The 15,787-nt window shown below is 35.2% G+C and overlaps 5 protein-coding genes and 1 long non-coding RNA gene across 6 annotated transcripts; 1 reads left to right on the top strand and 5 right to left on the bottom strand.

The window, feature by feature from the left end:
- Nucleotides 1-228: 228 nt before the first annotated feature.
- On the bottom strand, nucleotides 229-4,521 carry Frmd5 (FERM domain containing). Its single transcript, XM_017148601.3, has 8 exons — nucleotides 4,190-4,521; nucleotides 3,378-3,482; nucleotides 3,256-3,298; nucleotides 3,023-3,196; nucleotides 2,585-2,964; nucleotides 2,430-2,518; nucleotides 1,114-1,331; nucleotides 229-978 (listed from the first exon to the last, which is right to left on the bottom strand). The coding sequence occupies exons 1-8, from the start codon at nucleotides 4,277-4,279 to the stop codon at nucleotides 359-361; spliced, it is 1,719 nt and encodes a 572-aa protein (XP_017004090.2). The 5' UTR covers nucleotides 4,280-4,521; the 3' UTR covers nucleotides 229-358.
- Nucleotides 916-3,022, top strand: LOC138911874 (uncharacterized). Its single transcript, XR_011417509.1, has 3 exons — nucleotides 916-1,046; nucleotides 2,667-2,776; nucleotides 2,882-3,022. It is a non-coding gene; the product is annotated as an uncharacterized lncRNA (long non-coding RNA).
- A 281-nt stretch (nucleotides 4,522-4,802) lies between the features above and the next one.
- Sps2 (Selenophosphate synthetase 2) lies at nucleotides 4,803-6,272 on the bottom strand. Its single transcript, XM_017148602.3, has 4 exons — nucleotides 6,050-6,272; nucleotides 5,610-5,988; nucleotides 5,362-5,555; nucleotides 4,803-5,306 (listed from the first exon to the last, which is right to left on the bottom strand). Exons 1-4 carry the CDS (start codon nucleotides 6,204-6,206, stop codon nucleotides 4,924-4,926), a joined length of 1,113 nt encoding a protein of 370 aa, XP_017004091.2. The 5' UTR covers nucleotides 6,207-6,272; the 3' UTR covers nucleotides 4,803-4,923.
- A 227-nt stretch (nucleotides 6,273-6,499) lies between these two features.
- Nucleotides 6,500-7,365, bottom strand: LOC108062082 (myotrophin). Its single transcript, XM_017148606.3, has 4 exons — nucleotides 7,209-7,365; nucleotides 7,039-7,149; nucleotides 6,734-6,817; nucleotides 6,500-6,668 (listed from the first exon to the last, which is right to left on the bottom strand). Exons 1-4 carry the CDS (start codon nucleotides 7,290-7,292, stop codon nucleotides 6,582-6,584), a joined length of 366 nt encoding a protein of 121 aa, XP_017004095.1. The 5' UTR covers nucleotides 7,293-7,365; the 3' UTR covers nucleotides 6,500-6,581.
- A 102-nt stretch (nucleotides 7,366-7,467) lies between these two features.
- On the bottom strand, nucleotides 7,468-9,646 carry SamDC (S-adenosylmethionine decarboxylase). The gene is made up of 7 exons (XM_017148605.3): nucleotides 9,451-9,646; nucleotides 8,787-8,873; nucleotides 8,540-8,708; nucleotides 8,204-8,482; nucleotides 8,061-8,153; nucleotides 7,844-7,999; nucleotides 7,468-7,783 (listed from the first exon to the last, which is right to left on the bottom strand). Exons 1-7 carry the CDS (start codon nucleotides 9,552-9,554, stop codon nucleotides 7,628-7,630), a joined length of 1,044 nt encoding a protein of 347 aa, XP_017004094.2. The 5' UTR covers nucleotides 9,555-9,646; the 3' UTR covers nucleotides 7,468-7,627.
- A 217-nt stretch (nucleotides 9,647-9,863) lies between these two features.
- GATAd (GATA zinc finger-domain containing protein GATAd) lies at nucleotides 9,864-15,500 on the bottom strand. Its single transcript, XM_017148648.3, has 8 exons — nucleotides 14,409-15,500; nucleotides 13,234-13,377; nucleotides 12,249-13,110; nucleotides 12,050-12,180; nucleotides 11,834-11,986; nucleotides 11,543-11,771; nucleotides 10,967-11,064; nucleotides 9,864-10,816 (listed from the first exon to the last, which is right to left on the bottom strand). The coding sequence occupies exons 1-8, from the start codon at nucleotides 15,120-15,122 to the stop codon at nucleotides 10,646-10,648; spliced, it is 2,502 nt and encodes an 833-aa protein (XP_017004137.2). The 5' UTR covers nucleotides 15,123-15,500; the 3' UTR covers nucleotides 9,864-10,645.
- Nucleotides 15,501-15,787: the final 287 nt, after the last annotated feature.

Below are 15,787 nucleotides of genomic sequence, written 5' to 3'. Positions count from 1 at the left end.
ATTAAATGGATTAGGTATAATCAAATAAAAACACCTCTTAACGAGGGGAAAAACTAGTGACGATGGCACTTTCAACATAGAAAAGTTTTGATATTAACATTTTATACACATTCTAAAACTTTCCCATTATCTTTCGATTGGACGATCACAGCAGAACTTCCTATAATATAGGTTAATTAATTCGAACCAATATTTTTCCTCCCCCAATTGAAACGAATTGATTTAATGTTAAAATTAAATTTCAGGCTTTTGTATTAAATATGGAATCATTATTGCGTAATAATAGAGAATTCACTTAAAATACCCGATACAGCAGTTGCTAGTGGAATTAAACATGCGTCTACATAATTAAAAACTCTTATTTTCTCCGACCGCCGAGCTTTTCCAAAACGAACTCTTTCAAAGGCTGATAGTACTGATAGCGCAAACAGAGCATTTCGGGGGAATTGCGCAATTGCTCAAAGGCCTCCGACTCGGATTCCATAATAAACACAGCCGTTCCGGCCATCGCAAAAGCCACAAAGATGACGGACGGCACAAAGGCGTGTAGTAGGTGGAATTTGCGAAACTTCTTCACTTTACGATTCGGATCAGTCGAATGCAGAAAGTTGTCGGCAGGCGAACTGGAGTTCAAGGCATCGGACTGTCCGTAGTACAGATTGGGGGAGTAGGATCCGTGTTGCTTCGAGTCGTTGTGCTTCCTCGGATGGTCGTAGCCATTCACAGTCAGGCCGCTCTCAGTGGAAGAATGTTCGACGGAATCCCGGTATGTGTAGCCCCCGATCTGGGTCGCCAAGTAGTTGACGCCCTCGATGTTCGACGACCTCAGCCGAGCCTCCTCGCACACGGGCTCCAGGCTGGAGATCTGGATACCCCCATTGACCTCACTCATTCCGTGGTCCTGCCCGTAGAAGTGGCCATTTGGCATCCCATAGCCCAGGGGCTCCGACATCGTTGATCTCGGTAAACTGCTGTATCCTAAAATAGTAATACAAATGCATTAGTGATCTGCAGGAAAAGTAACTTCACAGTTTATACCAGTACAAGTAAGTAAACGCTTAAATGATAAACTTTTAAGAGCGCGAATTCTTTAGGAGGAATTCATTTACTTACGTATTTGTGCTAAATCGCCTTGTGGGCTGGAGGGCGTGGCTGGCACACTGCTCGCCTTTCGCTTGCTTGAGTTTGAGTTATTTATTTTTTGTTCCCGCAATGCATTTATATTTTCAGTCAAAATTTCGCGCTCAGTTCTTCCAGTGTATCGGAATTTTGTACCCCAGGAGAAAAATCCTCCGCCTGAAATCACAGCAGCACTTTGGCTATTGGGCAATCTGAAGAATAAATACATTCAGTTAAATAAAATTATTACGATTAGATAAGGCTCATTCCACCTGAAACGTGACAGGCCAATTTGGGTCAAATCTCAGAATCAATCGAAACTTTTTTTTTCGATAGAGGATTGAAATATAAGGATCGGTTTTTATTTTTTTTTTTTTAACTCTTACCGTTTATTTTTTAAAAATATTTTTGTAAATTATCTCCGGTTTTTCAGTTATGCATCACTTAAGACTCGTTTGAGTTATTTCAATATTTTGTATGCAACTTTGTGGGATATGTTCATGTCTTTCAGAAAAATAATTTTAAAAATTTTTAATTTTAAAATTAAGTATTTTTTAAGAGAATTTAAATTTTAAAAAATTCTGTACGCCGGAATACACGCGGTTTTCGAATAAAAAAATTATCCTCATATTGCTTCATCAATTTTTTACGAAGTGGTAAAATAAAATTTTTGTATTTGCAAGACCTACTAGTAAAGACAACGATTTTAGTTTAGCAACCTTGCATCATGCAACAACAGCGCAACGTGTAAGAAAGGGAAAGCACTATTGCTGCTCTCCCGTGTTCGTATTGCTGTTCTCTTCTTACACGTTGCGCTGTTGTTGCATGATGCAAAGTTGCTAAACTAAAATCGTTGTCTTTACTAGTAGGTCTTGCAAATAAAAAAATTGTATTTTACCACTTCGTAAAGAATTGATGAAGCAATATGAGGATTATTTTTTTATTCGGAAACCGCGTGTATTCTGGCGTACAGAATTTTTTAAAATTTAAATTCTCTTAAAAAATACTTAATTTTAAAATTAAAAATTTTTTTAATTATTTTTCTGAAAGACATGAACATATCCCACAAAGTTGCATACAAAATATTGAAATAACTCAAACGAGTCTTAAGTGATGCATAACTGAAAAATCGGAGATAATTTACAAAAATATTTTTAAAAAATAAACGGTAAGAGTTAAAAAAAAAAAAATAAAAACCGATCCTTATATTTCAATCCTCTATCGAAAAAAAAAGTTTCGATTGATTCTGAGATTTGACCAAAATTGGCCTGTCACGTTTCACGTGGAATGAGCCATAAATAACTTCTTACGTAAAGAACAGCATTTGTTCGATGGCACATCTCCACAAATATCGACAAGCGGCGCCGGTAGGACACTTGAAGCCCACTGTGTGTTTTTTCTAGAAATGATTAAAAAAAATAATAATTTTGAATCATTTAAAAATATTTTTAAGACCAAAACCTACCGGCTCACGGCTTGCGTCGGTATAACTAAGATGCGCTATAAACATTTTGCCTTCAAAATTGATTTTATGTATTTCGTTCCAGCGAAAGTGTTGAGATCGTTTGCCGGTAACGAACGTGCTAATACCCGAGTTATTTATTCCAATATACTGCTGCGATCCGCGGTGATCCTTCACTGGATGCGGATCAATGCCGTAGGTTTCCAAGCCGCGTGCTATGCCCAGGAACTCGTCCATTGCCAAGGAGAGATCCTGTCCAGGCTCCCGCTTTTTATGCAGCTCTATTATCTTCTTTTCCAGATACTCCGTCTGCCGTAGGGCTAATTCTATGGAAGATACATAACCTCCTATATGGACATCTTCGTTATAGTCGCCAAGCTCTTCTGCAAAGACAATGGGTATTAAAAACAGTTCAAAGATACCTGAGATCCTAAGTTTCACCTTGAACAATTAGAGCACCCAATGCTGCCGCTTCGCCCAAGGAGCAATACAAACGACCATGTCGAAGGTCCCTTTTTAATTGCTGGTATAGCATAATCCGTGCATTTCCAGTCAGTCGAAATGGATCCGCTGGGTAGAACTTCACTCGCAGCGAAAATAATAATGGATCCATTTCTGTACAAATAAAAGAATTCGCTTTAAGAAGAACACGCATTAGTTAGAAGACTACTTACCTTTACATTGCTTTATTATGGACTTGGACAGGTCGAGCCAGTGCTGTTGAAAATTGTTACAAGGAATATTTGCATATTAACTATAAATATTTGTATCCATATTGATTAAAGCTTAAACTTACCCTTTGTTTTGCGGAGTCAACATATCGCAAGCCGAAGTAATCCTTCTCTTTTATCTCCAACTCACCACACAAGTACTCCAGTAGGTAAATACCTTTATGGAACGGCTGTAAGAAAAGCAATTGAATGTTAAAATGAACTCATTTGTCAATTTTAAATCCAAATATATAAATGTATTTCAACTCAAAGCTTAAACACGGTTTGCAAAACTATAAGAAATTTATTTTAAAACATTTCTTTCGAAAACAACCCCAAAATTGCAAAAGTACAGGGGCAACCAATCCCAAATATTTCATGTTAAACACATATGACTAGAGTAAAGACTAATGTTATTAATAAATACATAATAATGTATAATATTACAATAAACTTTAAAAAATAAAATATCTTTCTTCAATATAAACTTTTTAACCCTAGTCTTAGATAGCTTTATTTTGGTGGCTCAAGGGATAACCACATACTTTTGCCGGCAAGCAGAAAGGGCGTTAGCCACCCATCTGTTTATAGCACAAGCTTATAAGATAGAAAATGAAAATAAAGTGTTCTGGCTTATAGATTTATTCAGAGCTTTGGGCCAGTAAAGCGATAATCAGATACAGAGATTACCTTTTTATTCAGCCATTATTTTTGTCGAGATAACCTGCGTTCTTTTCGTTTCTTACAGTATATTTATTTGTAGCACAATAACAGGATAGCAACGAAAATCTCATCAATGACAGATGACCACTGCTTCAGATGTCACACTCTATTCACGCAAACCCAATAATCTAGTCCAATTTACTTGAAAAAGGCAAAGTTCAAGAGCATTACAAACCTGAAATTCACATTCTAGGACGTCGGAATCGTCGAGGAGTCGCACTGTGCATTTGTACACAATATTCCCCTCATTTTTGCTCCTGAACATTTTGTTGATTGGAATGAATAAACTGTTACACTTTTATGTCTACTTTTGCTATTGCAAAAGTCACTGAATTGGGCGGATTAAGTTAGGGAGTTTATTTTAAAGCGATATTCTGACTGCTAGACATTTTATTCGTTATTTTTCCATCCAAATATTTCGGCTATGCCCGTGTCCTTTGCCGTCCTTTAGTTGTTCCCGTTAGGGGTGTTTTTCGTGTGGGGAGGCTACTAACAATATAAAAAGCACCAAATAAGGACAAATGCCTGCTCCGCGAAAGGAACCATAACATGTGTTTGTACAGATGTGACTATTGGTATATTGAGACCCTTGGGTGCTATATACCAGAATAGTCTTTCTGGCCCTATTGGCCAGAATAAATAAAATATAAGTAGAAAATTTAATGTAGGAAAAAAAAGAAATTGAAAAAGCGGTTTGGTATATATTTAAAAAACTATCGATATGTAAATTTTTTATCGATAGTAGTTATATTATTTCGATAAACAATTGTATTCAAACACCGGAAATAGGTTAATTAATCATCAAATTTATTATACACTTTGCATGTACATAAAGTTTAGATTATTTCCAAGCCAAAAAGCCTTTATGAAATAATCGTCATAGGTTGAATAATTAATTTTACCATTTACTTAAAGGCTTACTTCAATGAGCTCTACTTCCTCACACAAAACTGCATTCGACTCCTTTGCGCCTTGTACGTGTCCAATTTTAAAACATTTTTGCTCTCCGTTTGTAACTTCTTCAAATTCACGGCAAAATAGATCTGCGGCATCGGGGGTAAGGCAAATCAACAGTCCTCCAGAGGTTTCTACCGACCTTCCCGAACGAAACTTTGCGCTTTGGCCAATTAAAGTGCTGAACTTAAGTACATTTTTGATAATTGGCAGTTTGTTAATTTTGAACGAGACCTTTGCCTTTTGGAATTGGGCGAGGTTATTGGCGTGCCCCAATAAACCAAATCCTGTAATATCCGTAGCGCAATGCGCCTGGTACTTGTGCATTAAAAGTGCGGCTAAAATAAATGTTTGTTAATTTCATAAATAGGGATTAATGACTATAAAATTTACCATTTTTGTTCAAATAAGTCATAGATTTAACGGCGATATCAAAAGTTTCCCTAATGTCATCGTCGCTGAACTCAGACAGCAGGGTTTTGTACTTTTCAGTCTGGTTAAGTTGCCAAAGGTGAGCATCCATCGCCATTTGTCCTCCCAGAGGTTTTGTGAGGATTAAAACATCGCCAGGCTGCGCATTCGATGGCCTAAGGAAGTTATACTTTAAAGTTGTATCTTAATTTAATAATAATAATACTTACAGAATGATCTCATCACGTCGACACACAGATGTTGCTATGCCACCTATAATACACCAAGGATTGATCTTCAGTTGTCTTATCACAAGTGGTGTTTTATGATAGCCGTTTGCGTTTAAAGAGTTTTTAAAACCCTTTATGACTAATGAAATTACAATGTCTCGTTCTTTTTCAGTGAAACTCGTAGATGTACTGATTATCATTTCCACGGTATCAAAATCGGTCACCCCAACCGCATAAACATCACTCAGGACATTAGCAAGTGCAATACGTCCCAAGAGCTCAGGATCATTCACCATGGGATAAAAGAAGTCAACGGTTTGAACAAGTAAGTAGTCTTTGTGCCGGTGCAGAGGTATAACTGCGCAGTCCATTCCAGAGCCTGGAAAAAAGGTTTTAATGTAGAGATAATCCCACTATTAACTGATAATATTGCGTCTTACCGATAAGGTATCCATCATTGTTCTTATTTTCTATTTCTGTTCCCCTTAGGTACTTCTCAAGTACTTTTTGGGGGATTTTGCAAGATCATCCAGTGTGAGTGGTGAACTTTGTTAATTGAAAGTCGGGCTCAAGCCCATGTTTTTCTGGCTTAAACATTTTGTGCAAAAATTCTACGCACTATAACTAAAAAACAGCTGAATAATAACAAAAACTCGGCTAGCGATGGAATAAATATCGATATTTTCACGCTTGCAAAAGATAGATTTCGTTTCTAAAAATCAGCTGACCTCAGTTTATTTATTTAAAATATAGCAATAACAGTATTGCTTTGTTTATTTAAAATAAAAATTCAGATAAGAAAAGTCGAAGGAAAAAATATAATTATAAATTTAATTTTGGGAATTATCGGGTTTCAGTTTATCCAAAGTATTGAAATAAATATTTCAGGGTTTTAAAAGCTATACATGACTGTATTTAAAAGTGTATTTGATACTGAAACATAAGGTTGTATCCTAAAGTTACATATAAAATTTATGCAAGTAATTTCTTAATTTCGTCTTTTTCCGCTGCCTCAAGGTAGCTTTGGCCATCTGGAGTAGAACCGTTTTTGTTTGCTCCCTGTAATACAATTTTATTTAAGTTTATATATTTTTTGATGATTAAACTAACAAAAATATTAGAACCTTTTTTAGAAGAAATTCCACACAGCTCGTATGTCCTTCCCAAATGGCAGCAAGAATTGGAGTAATACCATGTTTGTCTTTTCTCTGCAATAGAAAATAATATTATATTTTGTTTTTATTTTATTATTATCAGAAAACCGGCAATAGTTTGAGGAACACCTGGTTCATTTTACTGTGGACTATGACTAAACAATTGTAGGTGGTGCAGACGTGTATATGTATACATATGTCGGTATGTAACCGGTAATGGATTTTAACTGCCGTAATATTAATGATTCATAGCAATACATTTTGGCAAAACTTACATCAACGTCGGCTCCTATATTAATCAAGAATTGAAGGACATTTAGCTGACCAAAATCCGCCGCATAGTGTACTGGGAAACGGCCCTTGATTTCCTCATTCACCTTTTGTGCCTGTGTACAGGTATATTTGGTTAAATAAAGATCAATTTATATAAATAAAGAAAACACACATCGTTCTGAAATGCGGCTTGCACAGCGTCGAACTCCCCGTTCTTTATGGTCCAAATAATATTTTCATTCGAAATTGCACTCATTTTTATTTTTCTTTTGGCTCGGCTTGTCAAATACTGCTAGAGATGGCAGTTGGGTATGACACTTGTCCAGATCCGATGATTTTCCTTTATATGGAGTGCACAAAAGATCCAGTTATTTGGGATTTTTTAGTGTATTAATTTAATAGTGAATTTCAAAAGTAAGCGTACGGATTAATTATAAATGTTAATTTACATTTTTGAAATATAAATCTAAAAGTCTTTTATTAGCCTTTTATCGTTTATTCGACTTTTGCTTTAATTAATTAATAACAAACGAACAATAATTTTTGTTAGACATACGCTAAACAATCACAATTACTATTGATATTGGAATTTCAATTATTATCACCATTTTTCTCATTGTATGAATATTGAGCAAACAGAAGGTTGTAGGATGGGAAGTTGCAACATTGCATGTCCGTTCGCTTCCAGTGCGATCCCTTGGAGTATTCTACTTCCAGCTCCTTCATGGTTTCGTAAGCCAACGAGCACTGTTTTACAATAAAATATTAATAATATAAGAATATTATATACAAATTTTTAACACACACCTTATTAGCAAAAATAGTTACAATAAATTTGCCCGGCTTGAAAGTATTGATAACTTGATTAATAAGTTTCCTATAGTTACTGAGCGCAACGTTTGTTTCAAAGCTCACATACGAAAACTTATTTTCCGGAGTTATGTGAATTGTCATGTATTCTCCCTGTAAATAAAATTAAATGAAAGTCTATTTTTTACCGTAAGAAGAGAATTCGATGAGTTACCTTATCATTAATTCCATTCATGGAATATCCACAGGGATCGAACAGAAAATCATCAATGTGCATACTTGGCAAAATTTTATCGATTCCAGATTTCTGAAATAAAAAACTATACTTATTGCATATTTTAGAATTATTCTTCATACCACAGTGGCCCCATGAGCATTATCGAATTTGCTTTTGGTAAATATCGACATGGTTTCCGGATCTAGATCTTGCATAAGTATTTCAATAGTTTGATCGGGTTCGGAGTCAACTTCTTTTTCATCCGTTATGAGTTGGGGAGAAACTTTGATATCAGAACGACTAAACGTGTAGAGATACCAACACTCCAGATTCATAGAGCCCAGACAATAGGATCTTCCATTCGGAAAAATGGAGTCCAGATAAGTAACTTCTTCTGTAAAGCCCTGATGAGGAGTTATCTGAAAAACGAAACTTATTACTGATAAAATACAAGTACTTTTATGAATTGTATTTACCTGTACTTCTGGTCTAGTAAAGTTCTTTCGCGAGTAAAACAAATCTGCTACTACATCAAAGCCGTTGGCCTCGGCTAGTTTTAGCAATAAGCCCAAGCACTTGAGAGGAGTTGTAGTTCCGCATGTTTTAAGAATCCATCGTCGCTTGGAAACAAACATACTACTCTCGCTAAAATCAAATAATTAATCAAACCTATTAATTTAAAAAAAATAATAATCAAGACGTTATCAGAAATAAATAAATTACCTCAGTACAAAAGCGTCGATAGCATCGTTTTTGGAAGTACTTATTATTTCACAGTTGACATTGCTCAGCACGTTTTCCCAATCAGATCTGAAACAATAACATTTACATTTGTTAGAAGTTCAAGGGCTTTTGGTTGAGAAAGTATTAGGAAGTTTCATTCAAAACTAAATTAGAGATTATGAGCCGTGCTTGATTAGAGCACATTATCAATAAGAAGGGTCAGGGCAAACTGTGAGTACCCTGTACTTTTACAAAGTATGAAACAATGTAGTGTTTCCGGTTCCGTTATTATATAATACGTATAGCATGGCAAGCTTTTTTTTTTTTTAATTTTATATTTCCGACCGAATTTAAAAAAAGAAAAAATTGTAATAAAAAGTGATTAAACATTTATTATTTAATGATCACATTGTAACAATTTATACTACCTAAAAATTCTAGATGATATAGCAATTTTATTAAGTTACAACGATTAAGCGTGTTTAACTAGATTTTAATTTAATTCCCCGAAAAATAGACAATTACTTTTTTTAAATTATACACATTAATGTTAGAATATAAAATTGCTCCTGAATAAATTTACTTTTGTCCGTGACTGTGCATGCAGTCTGCATGATTGAGAATTTGTCAAGAACTACGATTTGACACTTGTCAAAGGACTTACCTGCTAATGTTACGCAGATCATTCTCGCTATTGGAGCTTTCCTCGAACCAGATTTCAACTAGTTTCTCAACTCCCTCAAAAAAATGCTCACCGCTTTCCAACATGCTGCTCGACAAGCTCGACAATAACAGATGGATCGGGGTCTGATAACAAAACAACGCTTGGTGATGTAAAATGTACGATGGCACTATCGATGGAAAGTAGTCGTTGCACCATATCGATATTTCTCTGATCCGAGTAAATTTATAACCCGGATACACCGATTTTTAAATTAAAAAAAAAAACATTGTAAATTTTGTAATTTATTTTAACTAAAATTAAAAAATATATAGAAATTCCAAATATTTTGTTGTCTATCAACTCATACCCGAAATAGTCCAGCGCTTGACAGCTTCCAAAAAAACACAGCCAGCTTTTGATTTACATTTTACATTAACCAGTTTATTGTGATTGTTAAAAATTGTATAGAGTATTTTATTTGAAAAAATAAATGAGTAATATTTTTGTATCTTAGCCTATTATGAAGTCCTTATATTATTTAGACGATTTATGTAGATTCGAAAACAGCATTAAGTTTTTAGTTTCTTATAATTGTATATAATTTAAATATTTCCTTGAAAAGTTTGCATTGCGTGATTATTGCTTTTTGCATAGTTTTACTATTAAAATGTTTTGTGGAGATTATTATATTATCACATGATTTTCGTATAGGCAAGAGATTTAAAACATTATTTATTTTTTAGCTTTAGAAGTTGTTCAATTGCAAAGACAGCTGAAAAAATCATTGTTAAAACTGAACTTTTCATTTTAATAGAAGCAATTTGTGTTATTAAAAAATTAAAAATACTGTAAAATGGTTTTAATAAATATAAATATAATAAATTTTATTTTTAATTTAATTGCATTAAGTATTGATGTCCTTTCTTAGGGTCTATATTTAGTGTGATATTATTTAAAAGGTTTGACATACTGGTTCAATTTTTATACCTCTGTTACACTAATAAGTATTTTGGTATTAGTTTTTAAAGATACAAATGAATAAAATTTAGTTTTAAAGAATGAAAATTTTATTAATAATCTATACGTATTTTTAATCCTATACCTTTTGTTTTTTTCTTATGCGACCTCATAAATAAACAAAATGGGTGTTAAAGGTTTGTTTTCGAAAAGTGAGTAGGGGAATATATTTGGCGTTTTATGTTAACTTTGCATTATTTTCACTGGAAACAAGGTTAAGCGGTGCGGATAGATCCGCACTTTCACAGGTATCATTAAACGCCGGCAAAGAATTTGACTTCTTCCGCCTTAATAAAATATCTTTAAGTGCTGCTGCGGTTTCGGACTCATCGATTTCCTTTTTGTATTTCTAAAATTAAAACAAGTACATCGTTAGTAATAGTAAACTCTATAAATTATGTGATGGTCGGATTACCGACTTCACAATGCTGCATTCAAAAGAAATAAAATCTAAGACACGATAATCTAGTATACAAATAAAGATAATTCTTATACTTACATTTAAAACCAGACCAGAAATATCAAGGGGTTCCCTAGACGTCAAGAATTCTGGTTTCGTTGGTTCCATTGAAGAACATGATGACATTTGCTTGTGTTCTGCAAGGGGAATATAAAGACGTAAGTAATTTCCAAATGATAAATAAGAGTATAATATCTCTTAGCTCTATCAAGCTAAGTTGCTGCTGTTGGATACATGATTTCAGATCATCATACAAATAAAAGCATCGTTAATATTGGGCAAGATAAATTGGGAGTATGAATATACCCTTGTTGAAAATAACGTTTCTTAAAAACTTTGGAGCTTTAAAAATGTTATAATTCTTAATTATTAAAAATGTAAATCTTTAAAGGTAGATGTATAGATACTACCACACAACTTTAGGTGGCACACTTTTAGTTTCTGTCAATTGAATTCCACATACTGTATGCATAAACCATTTCATAAGGATTATATTTAACATTACTGCAGCTTTTGATATTTAAATGTATCTCAATTCATTAAATTTGGTAGGAGGAGGAAGGGATAATTAAGGCCAAAATTACAATTTAAAATGTAAATAACTAAAGCACTCACTCTTTTTAGATCGCTCCAATTCTTTAGGACGCCTGCGTCTGGTGTGTATGGTGTCGCGTCTCATCGAGTGTGGCCTGTTGACCCCATGCAGCTTGAAGTACAATCCGCAGGCGTTGCAAACCATTTCTCCTCGAACACTTCGCCTCCAAATTGTTGTGGTGAGGGTGCCACAATTCGAACATGACATATCTTTTTGAGCACCAGGTATGGCATTAAAAAGGTTAATGTTCTACAAACCGGAATTAAATAACAATTAATTCGTGTAGAAATAATGTAAGCTGCAAAACGTACCCTTTTATCTTTCTTCTCCTCTGGAGCTGCTTCTGAAGTGGTATAAGTATCAGTCACATTCTCGTTAACTACATCGATGCAATCAGTTTTGGTAGGAAAACTTTGTTTTCTTCTACATGGTTTTGATTTGCTGGATTGAGCCTCTGATAGATCCTATAAATACAAAATACAATTTATTGATTTTCTTAGAATTTTTTTCTACAGATCCGTCCTTACCTTTAATAGTGCTATGGGTTCTTCAGGTACTTTTGTAAATGATACTGTCGACGGAACCGGAAACACGAAAGACTGGGCGCTCATCATGTTACGAATTATTTGTGTGGCCTGATTTTCCTCTTTGCTTTTAGCTAAAGAACAAGGGGGAAAATAAAGATCAATATACTGCTGTTGAACAGATTATAAGCTTAGTACTTACCGGCTGATCGGGCCAGTGCCTGCCACAGTTGAGTAGTTGCCGCATCCGTTGCGTGATCCGAGCTTAGGCTATCCGGGGTCTTTCTATCGTTAATTGAGGACGTGATGTCCATCTCCAGTTTGTGAGAGTCGGAGCTGTCGCCAGAGTCTAGTAGGGATCCGGTACTCGCCTTCGGTGCCTTTGATTTGTAGTCGGACCCACCAACTTGGTTAATGGTAATACTGTAGTTTTGAAAGTCCTCTTCACTTCTTAAGTGTGACTGAATATCAAGCATTGGAGTTTGGCAAAAGTGGTGTATTGGGGCCGAGTTCCGTTGATGAGAGTAATCGTTCTTTTGTTTTTTGACGGATAAGTCAATTTCAACTCCGTCCTGAATTTCATTTTGGTTTAATGGACGTTTTGATTTTATCACAGAACTTTTAATACTTGTATCTACAGCTGCAGAGAAACACGGAGATTGGGGATTCGAGCATGGAGGGGAAATTACAATTTTCTTGCTTATATCCATTAGAACGGCAGCCGTTTCTAGCTGCTGCTGCAGATTTGCAAATTTCTCGCTTTCCGAGTCCTTTTGCAGTTTTGAGTCAAACTGGCTGTGTGAGGATCCAGACATTATTTTCGTTTTTTGTTCGCCTTTGTTAATAATTGATTTGAATAAACTTGGATAAAAGCTATGTTCTGGCATTTCTTGATTGCTAATCTCGATTTTCCTATCCAAACCAGGCTGGATGGCGGAATCTATTTTACTCTGGTCGTACTTAACTTTAGAAAACGTGCTTAGCTCCGTCAGAGCCTTTGCCGCTATAGCCTCCGATGAAGCCTTTAAAATAGCATCAAGCTTAATTTCCAAATCATTTGCGTCCTGGAAAAGAATAAAACGTTTTAGTATTAATTCTTTACTTATTTGTTTTGGGATCAAACAGTTCTCTTACGAAACCTATTTGGTTTTTACCAAGTTAGAAGAGATTTCTGAGTCAATACTTACTAGATTAAGATTTTTTGATATATTTAAAAATTCTTTCAAAGCTATTTGTGAGTTGTGCGCCATGGTACGAAATTTTTCAAATGAATCCAATTTTTGTCTGCACTCGCCACAAATCACGTTTGGTAATCCATCGTTAGGCAGTGCCTGAAAGAGATAGAAATTTATTTTTTAAAAATATAGTATTCACACAAAATATCGAGTTTATTGGAATGAGAATGATGCAATGAATAAAGAGAATGGCGGTAATAAAATCAATCGATAAGCTTGATGACTGTTTGTTCAGCGGTTCAACTAGCTGCTTAAATTTCACCACATTGCCTATAATAACAGATTTTGATTAAGATTTGATAGTATTACAGTATTCTTACCCATAATATTTTTTTGATAAGAGATTTACTTATTTTTAGTACATTTTTCTCATGTGTTATGTGTAAAAATGTGTATTTTACTAGTTACAAACAATTTGCATAATTATTAAAATTATCTGAATATTATTACTTTTTTATAAATAACGAAGTAATAGCGATTTAACTAAAAGAATTTATTGGGGCTTCTAAATATAGACTCATTCAAAGAGATAAAATAAATACATTTCTAAATCGAACAAAAATATAAACAAATGATAAATACAATAATTTAGCTCAAAGTGTCCCATACATATATGTATGTATTTAGGCCATATAAGGTGAACATACGTCCGTATATCGGTACTAAAACAATCCAATTGCAGTGAAACGAATGTTATCTCTGGCGTGGATTAATGTAGGTCTCTAACGCGTTCATACATATGTACGTACATTGTACATGCACATGTACATATCATTTATTTACATTCGTGTGCTGGCCACTGATGTACGATTAGAGTGGTGTGCGTGGGGCATTGCCTCGAAATGGTTCATCGAAAAAATACCAAACAATTGATACCGATTGTTAATAGGCCATGGGATAAAAGCGGCCCAATCATTTCCTATTATTTTGACGTGTGGTGTCGTAATCACATAGATAACGCACACAGCCACACGGCGAGCACTCGCAAAGGTGCGATGGTGTGCGGGCATAACCGTGTACATATACGCGATATATCCACCACACACACCGTATATCCACGCCAGTGTGTGTGCGTAATTAATGTAAATTCGTTTCTTTGCAAATGTGTTGGATGGAAATCTGCTTACCTTAATAGAGAGACAGTTGAATATCTGAAATGTAAGATGTGGTGATGAATCATCTCTGCCGTGCTCTTTGCCGTAGTTATCGGTTCCGCTTGTTTTTGTTATATCCACATTCACACATGTCTCCTCGCGCTGATTATGATTATGCTCATGCTCCTCTCGCGGGAGTTCCGATTTGGATTGGGAATGGGATTGGGACTGGACCTCCCCGCGTGCTATATGTTGTTGTTGTTGTGGTTGTTCGTGGGTCGACGATGACGACGATGACTGACTTTTGAATACTGATCTTTCGGCGATGTCCGACTCCAATTGGCGTTCGCGTTCACTCGATTTTGTGTCCGCAGCAGAAGGCACACTTGGCGTGTAATGGGTTTTAGTTTGGTGAAGGTGAAGGGTTTGGGTTTGGGTTTGCGTTTGCATTTGGGACTGCGACTTGGGTTGGAGTTGGCTTGGACCCGTTCCCGTTTCATTATTGGTCACCGCGGACACTGATAGCGAGTTATCACCGAGGCAGCTGCACTGATTGGGGCTCAAAGCACTGCAAAAGCAGTTGGCCCGCTTCTCGTCCCCACGAAAATCGGCCGTATTCCTGTCTGGGGCACTATTATGATTATGCGACGAAACATCGTACATTTGTAGTTCTGCAACATCGCACTCGTTAACCAATGTGAGGCACAATCGACAAACTTGACGAAACTTATGTGGTACATTATACATAATTAGAAATTTATATGTGTTGCACTGTGTAAAGAAACTTTCGCACGCCTCTCCGTTATCGAGACAAAAAAGATAACTTTAAAATAAATTATAAAATGAATGTAAACACTATTCCTCAATTTTTCATTGTCACAATCCACGTTCAGCTCACTAAAAATAATTCACTCCAGTGGTTCGCCACAGATTGCGTTCATTTGATCTAGTTTCCCCGTTCAAATTACCAAACGAGGGCTCCACCGCCTTTTGCATCAGCGTTTTTTTACACCACATCAGCAGCATGATTCATCTTGGTATCGCGATTAATAGTTAATTATGTTAATGTATTCAGGTGATAAAGTATCAAGGCCAGTGCAAAGAAATAAATAATAATAGTTCTTTCGAATTGTAAGACCAACGCATTTGTCAAATGAACTAGTAAGGCACACTGAAAAGTGGGTTTTTTGGTATTTTAGTTATCGATAAATGTGAGATGTTCAGCTAGAAGTAGCTAGATTATTAGTTTTATAGCTGTGCTTGATAATATTATTTGCTAAAAAATCTTATTTTTAAGTATATAGTGTTCAAACATATTGAAATTTTGAGAATTTTTTGTTTTTATATTCGGGTGATGCAATTTTAATAAACAAACAAGAAAATAAAAAGAAAGAAAACACTAAAAATGTTAG

The sequence above is a fragment of the Drosophila takahashii genome, chromosome 2L (genome assembly GCF_030179915.1).
Source record: "Drosophila takahashii strain IR98-3 E-12201 chromosome 2L, DtakHiC1v2, whole genome shotgun sequence".
Classification (NCBI taxonomy): domain Eukaryota; kingdom Metazoa; phylum Arthropoda; class Insecta; order Diptera; family Drosophilidae; genus Drosophila; species Drosophila takahashii.
Note: the sequence above shows the minus strand (reverse complement) of the source record. Positions and strands in the feature narration are given on the sequence as shown.

Bases quoted from the DNA above. Each gene is read 5' to 3' on its own strand.
- Frmd5 (XM_017148601.3), bottom strand. From the start codon at position 4,279: ATGTTCAGGAGCAAAAATGAGGGGAATATTGTGTACAAATGCACAGTG. The intron at 3,197-3,255 runs GTAAGTAGTCTT...TTATTTGTACAG, and splicing joins CATAATAAAGCAATGTAAAG to AAATGGATCCATTATTATTT. The intron at 2,965-3,022 runs GTGAAACTTAGG...TTGTCTTTGCAG, and splicing joins GGGTGCTCTAATTGTTCAAG to AAGAGCTTGGCGACTATAAC.
- LOC108062082 (XM_017148606.3), bottom strand. From the start codon at position 7,292: ATGAGTGCAATTTCGAATGAAAATATTATTTGGACCATAAAGAACGGG. The intron at 6,818-7,038 runs GTAAGTTTTGCC...TTTCTATTGCAG, and splicing joins ATATAGGAGCCGACGTTGAT to AGAAAAGACAAACATGGTAT. The intron at 6,669-6,733 runs GTTCTAATATTT...ATTGTATTACAG, and splicing joins TGGAATTTCTTCTAAAAAAG to GGAGCAAACAAAAACGGTTC.
- SamDC (XM_017148605.3), bottom strand. From the start codon at position 9,554: ATGTTGGAAAGCGGTGAGCATTTTTTTGAGGGAGTTGAGAAACTAGTT. The intron at 8,874-9,450 runs GTAAGTCCTTTG...TTATTGTTTCAG, and splicing joins GATCTGCGTAACATTAGCAG to ATCTGATTGGGAAAACGTGC. The intron at 8,709-8,786 runs GTAATTTATTTA...ATTTGATTTTAG, and splicing joins ATCGACGCTTTTGTACTGAG to CGAGAGTAGTATGTTTGTTT.
- GATAd (XM_017148648.3), bottom strand. From the start codon at position 15,122: ATGTATAATGTACCACATAAGTTTCGTCAAGTTTGTCGATTGTGCCTC. The intron at 13,378-14,408 runs GTAAGCAGATTT...TATCTCTTTCAG, and splicing joins TCAACTGTCTCTCTATTAAG to GCACTGCCTAACGATGGATT. The intron at 10,817-10,966 runs GTAAGTATAAGA...TTTTAATTTTAG, and splicing joins TTTCTGGTCTGGTTTTAAAT to AAATACAAAAAGGAAATCGA.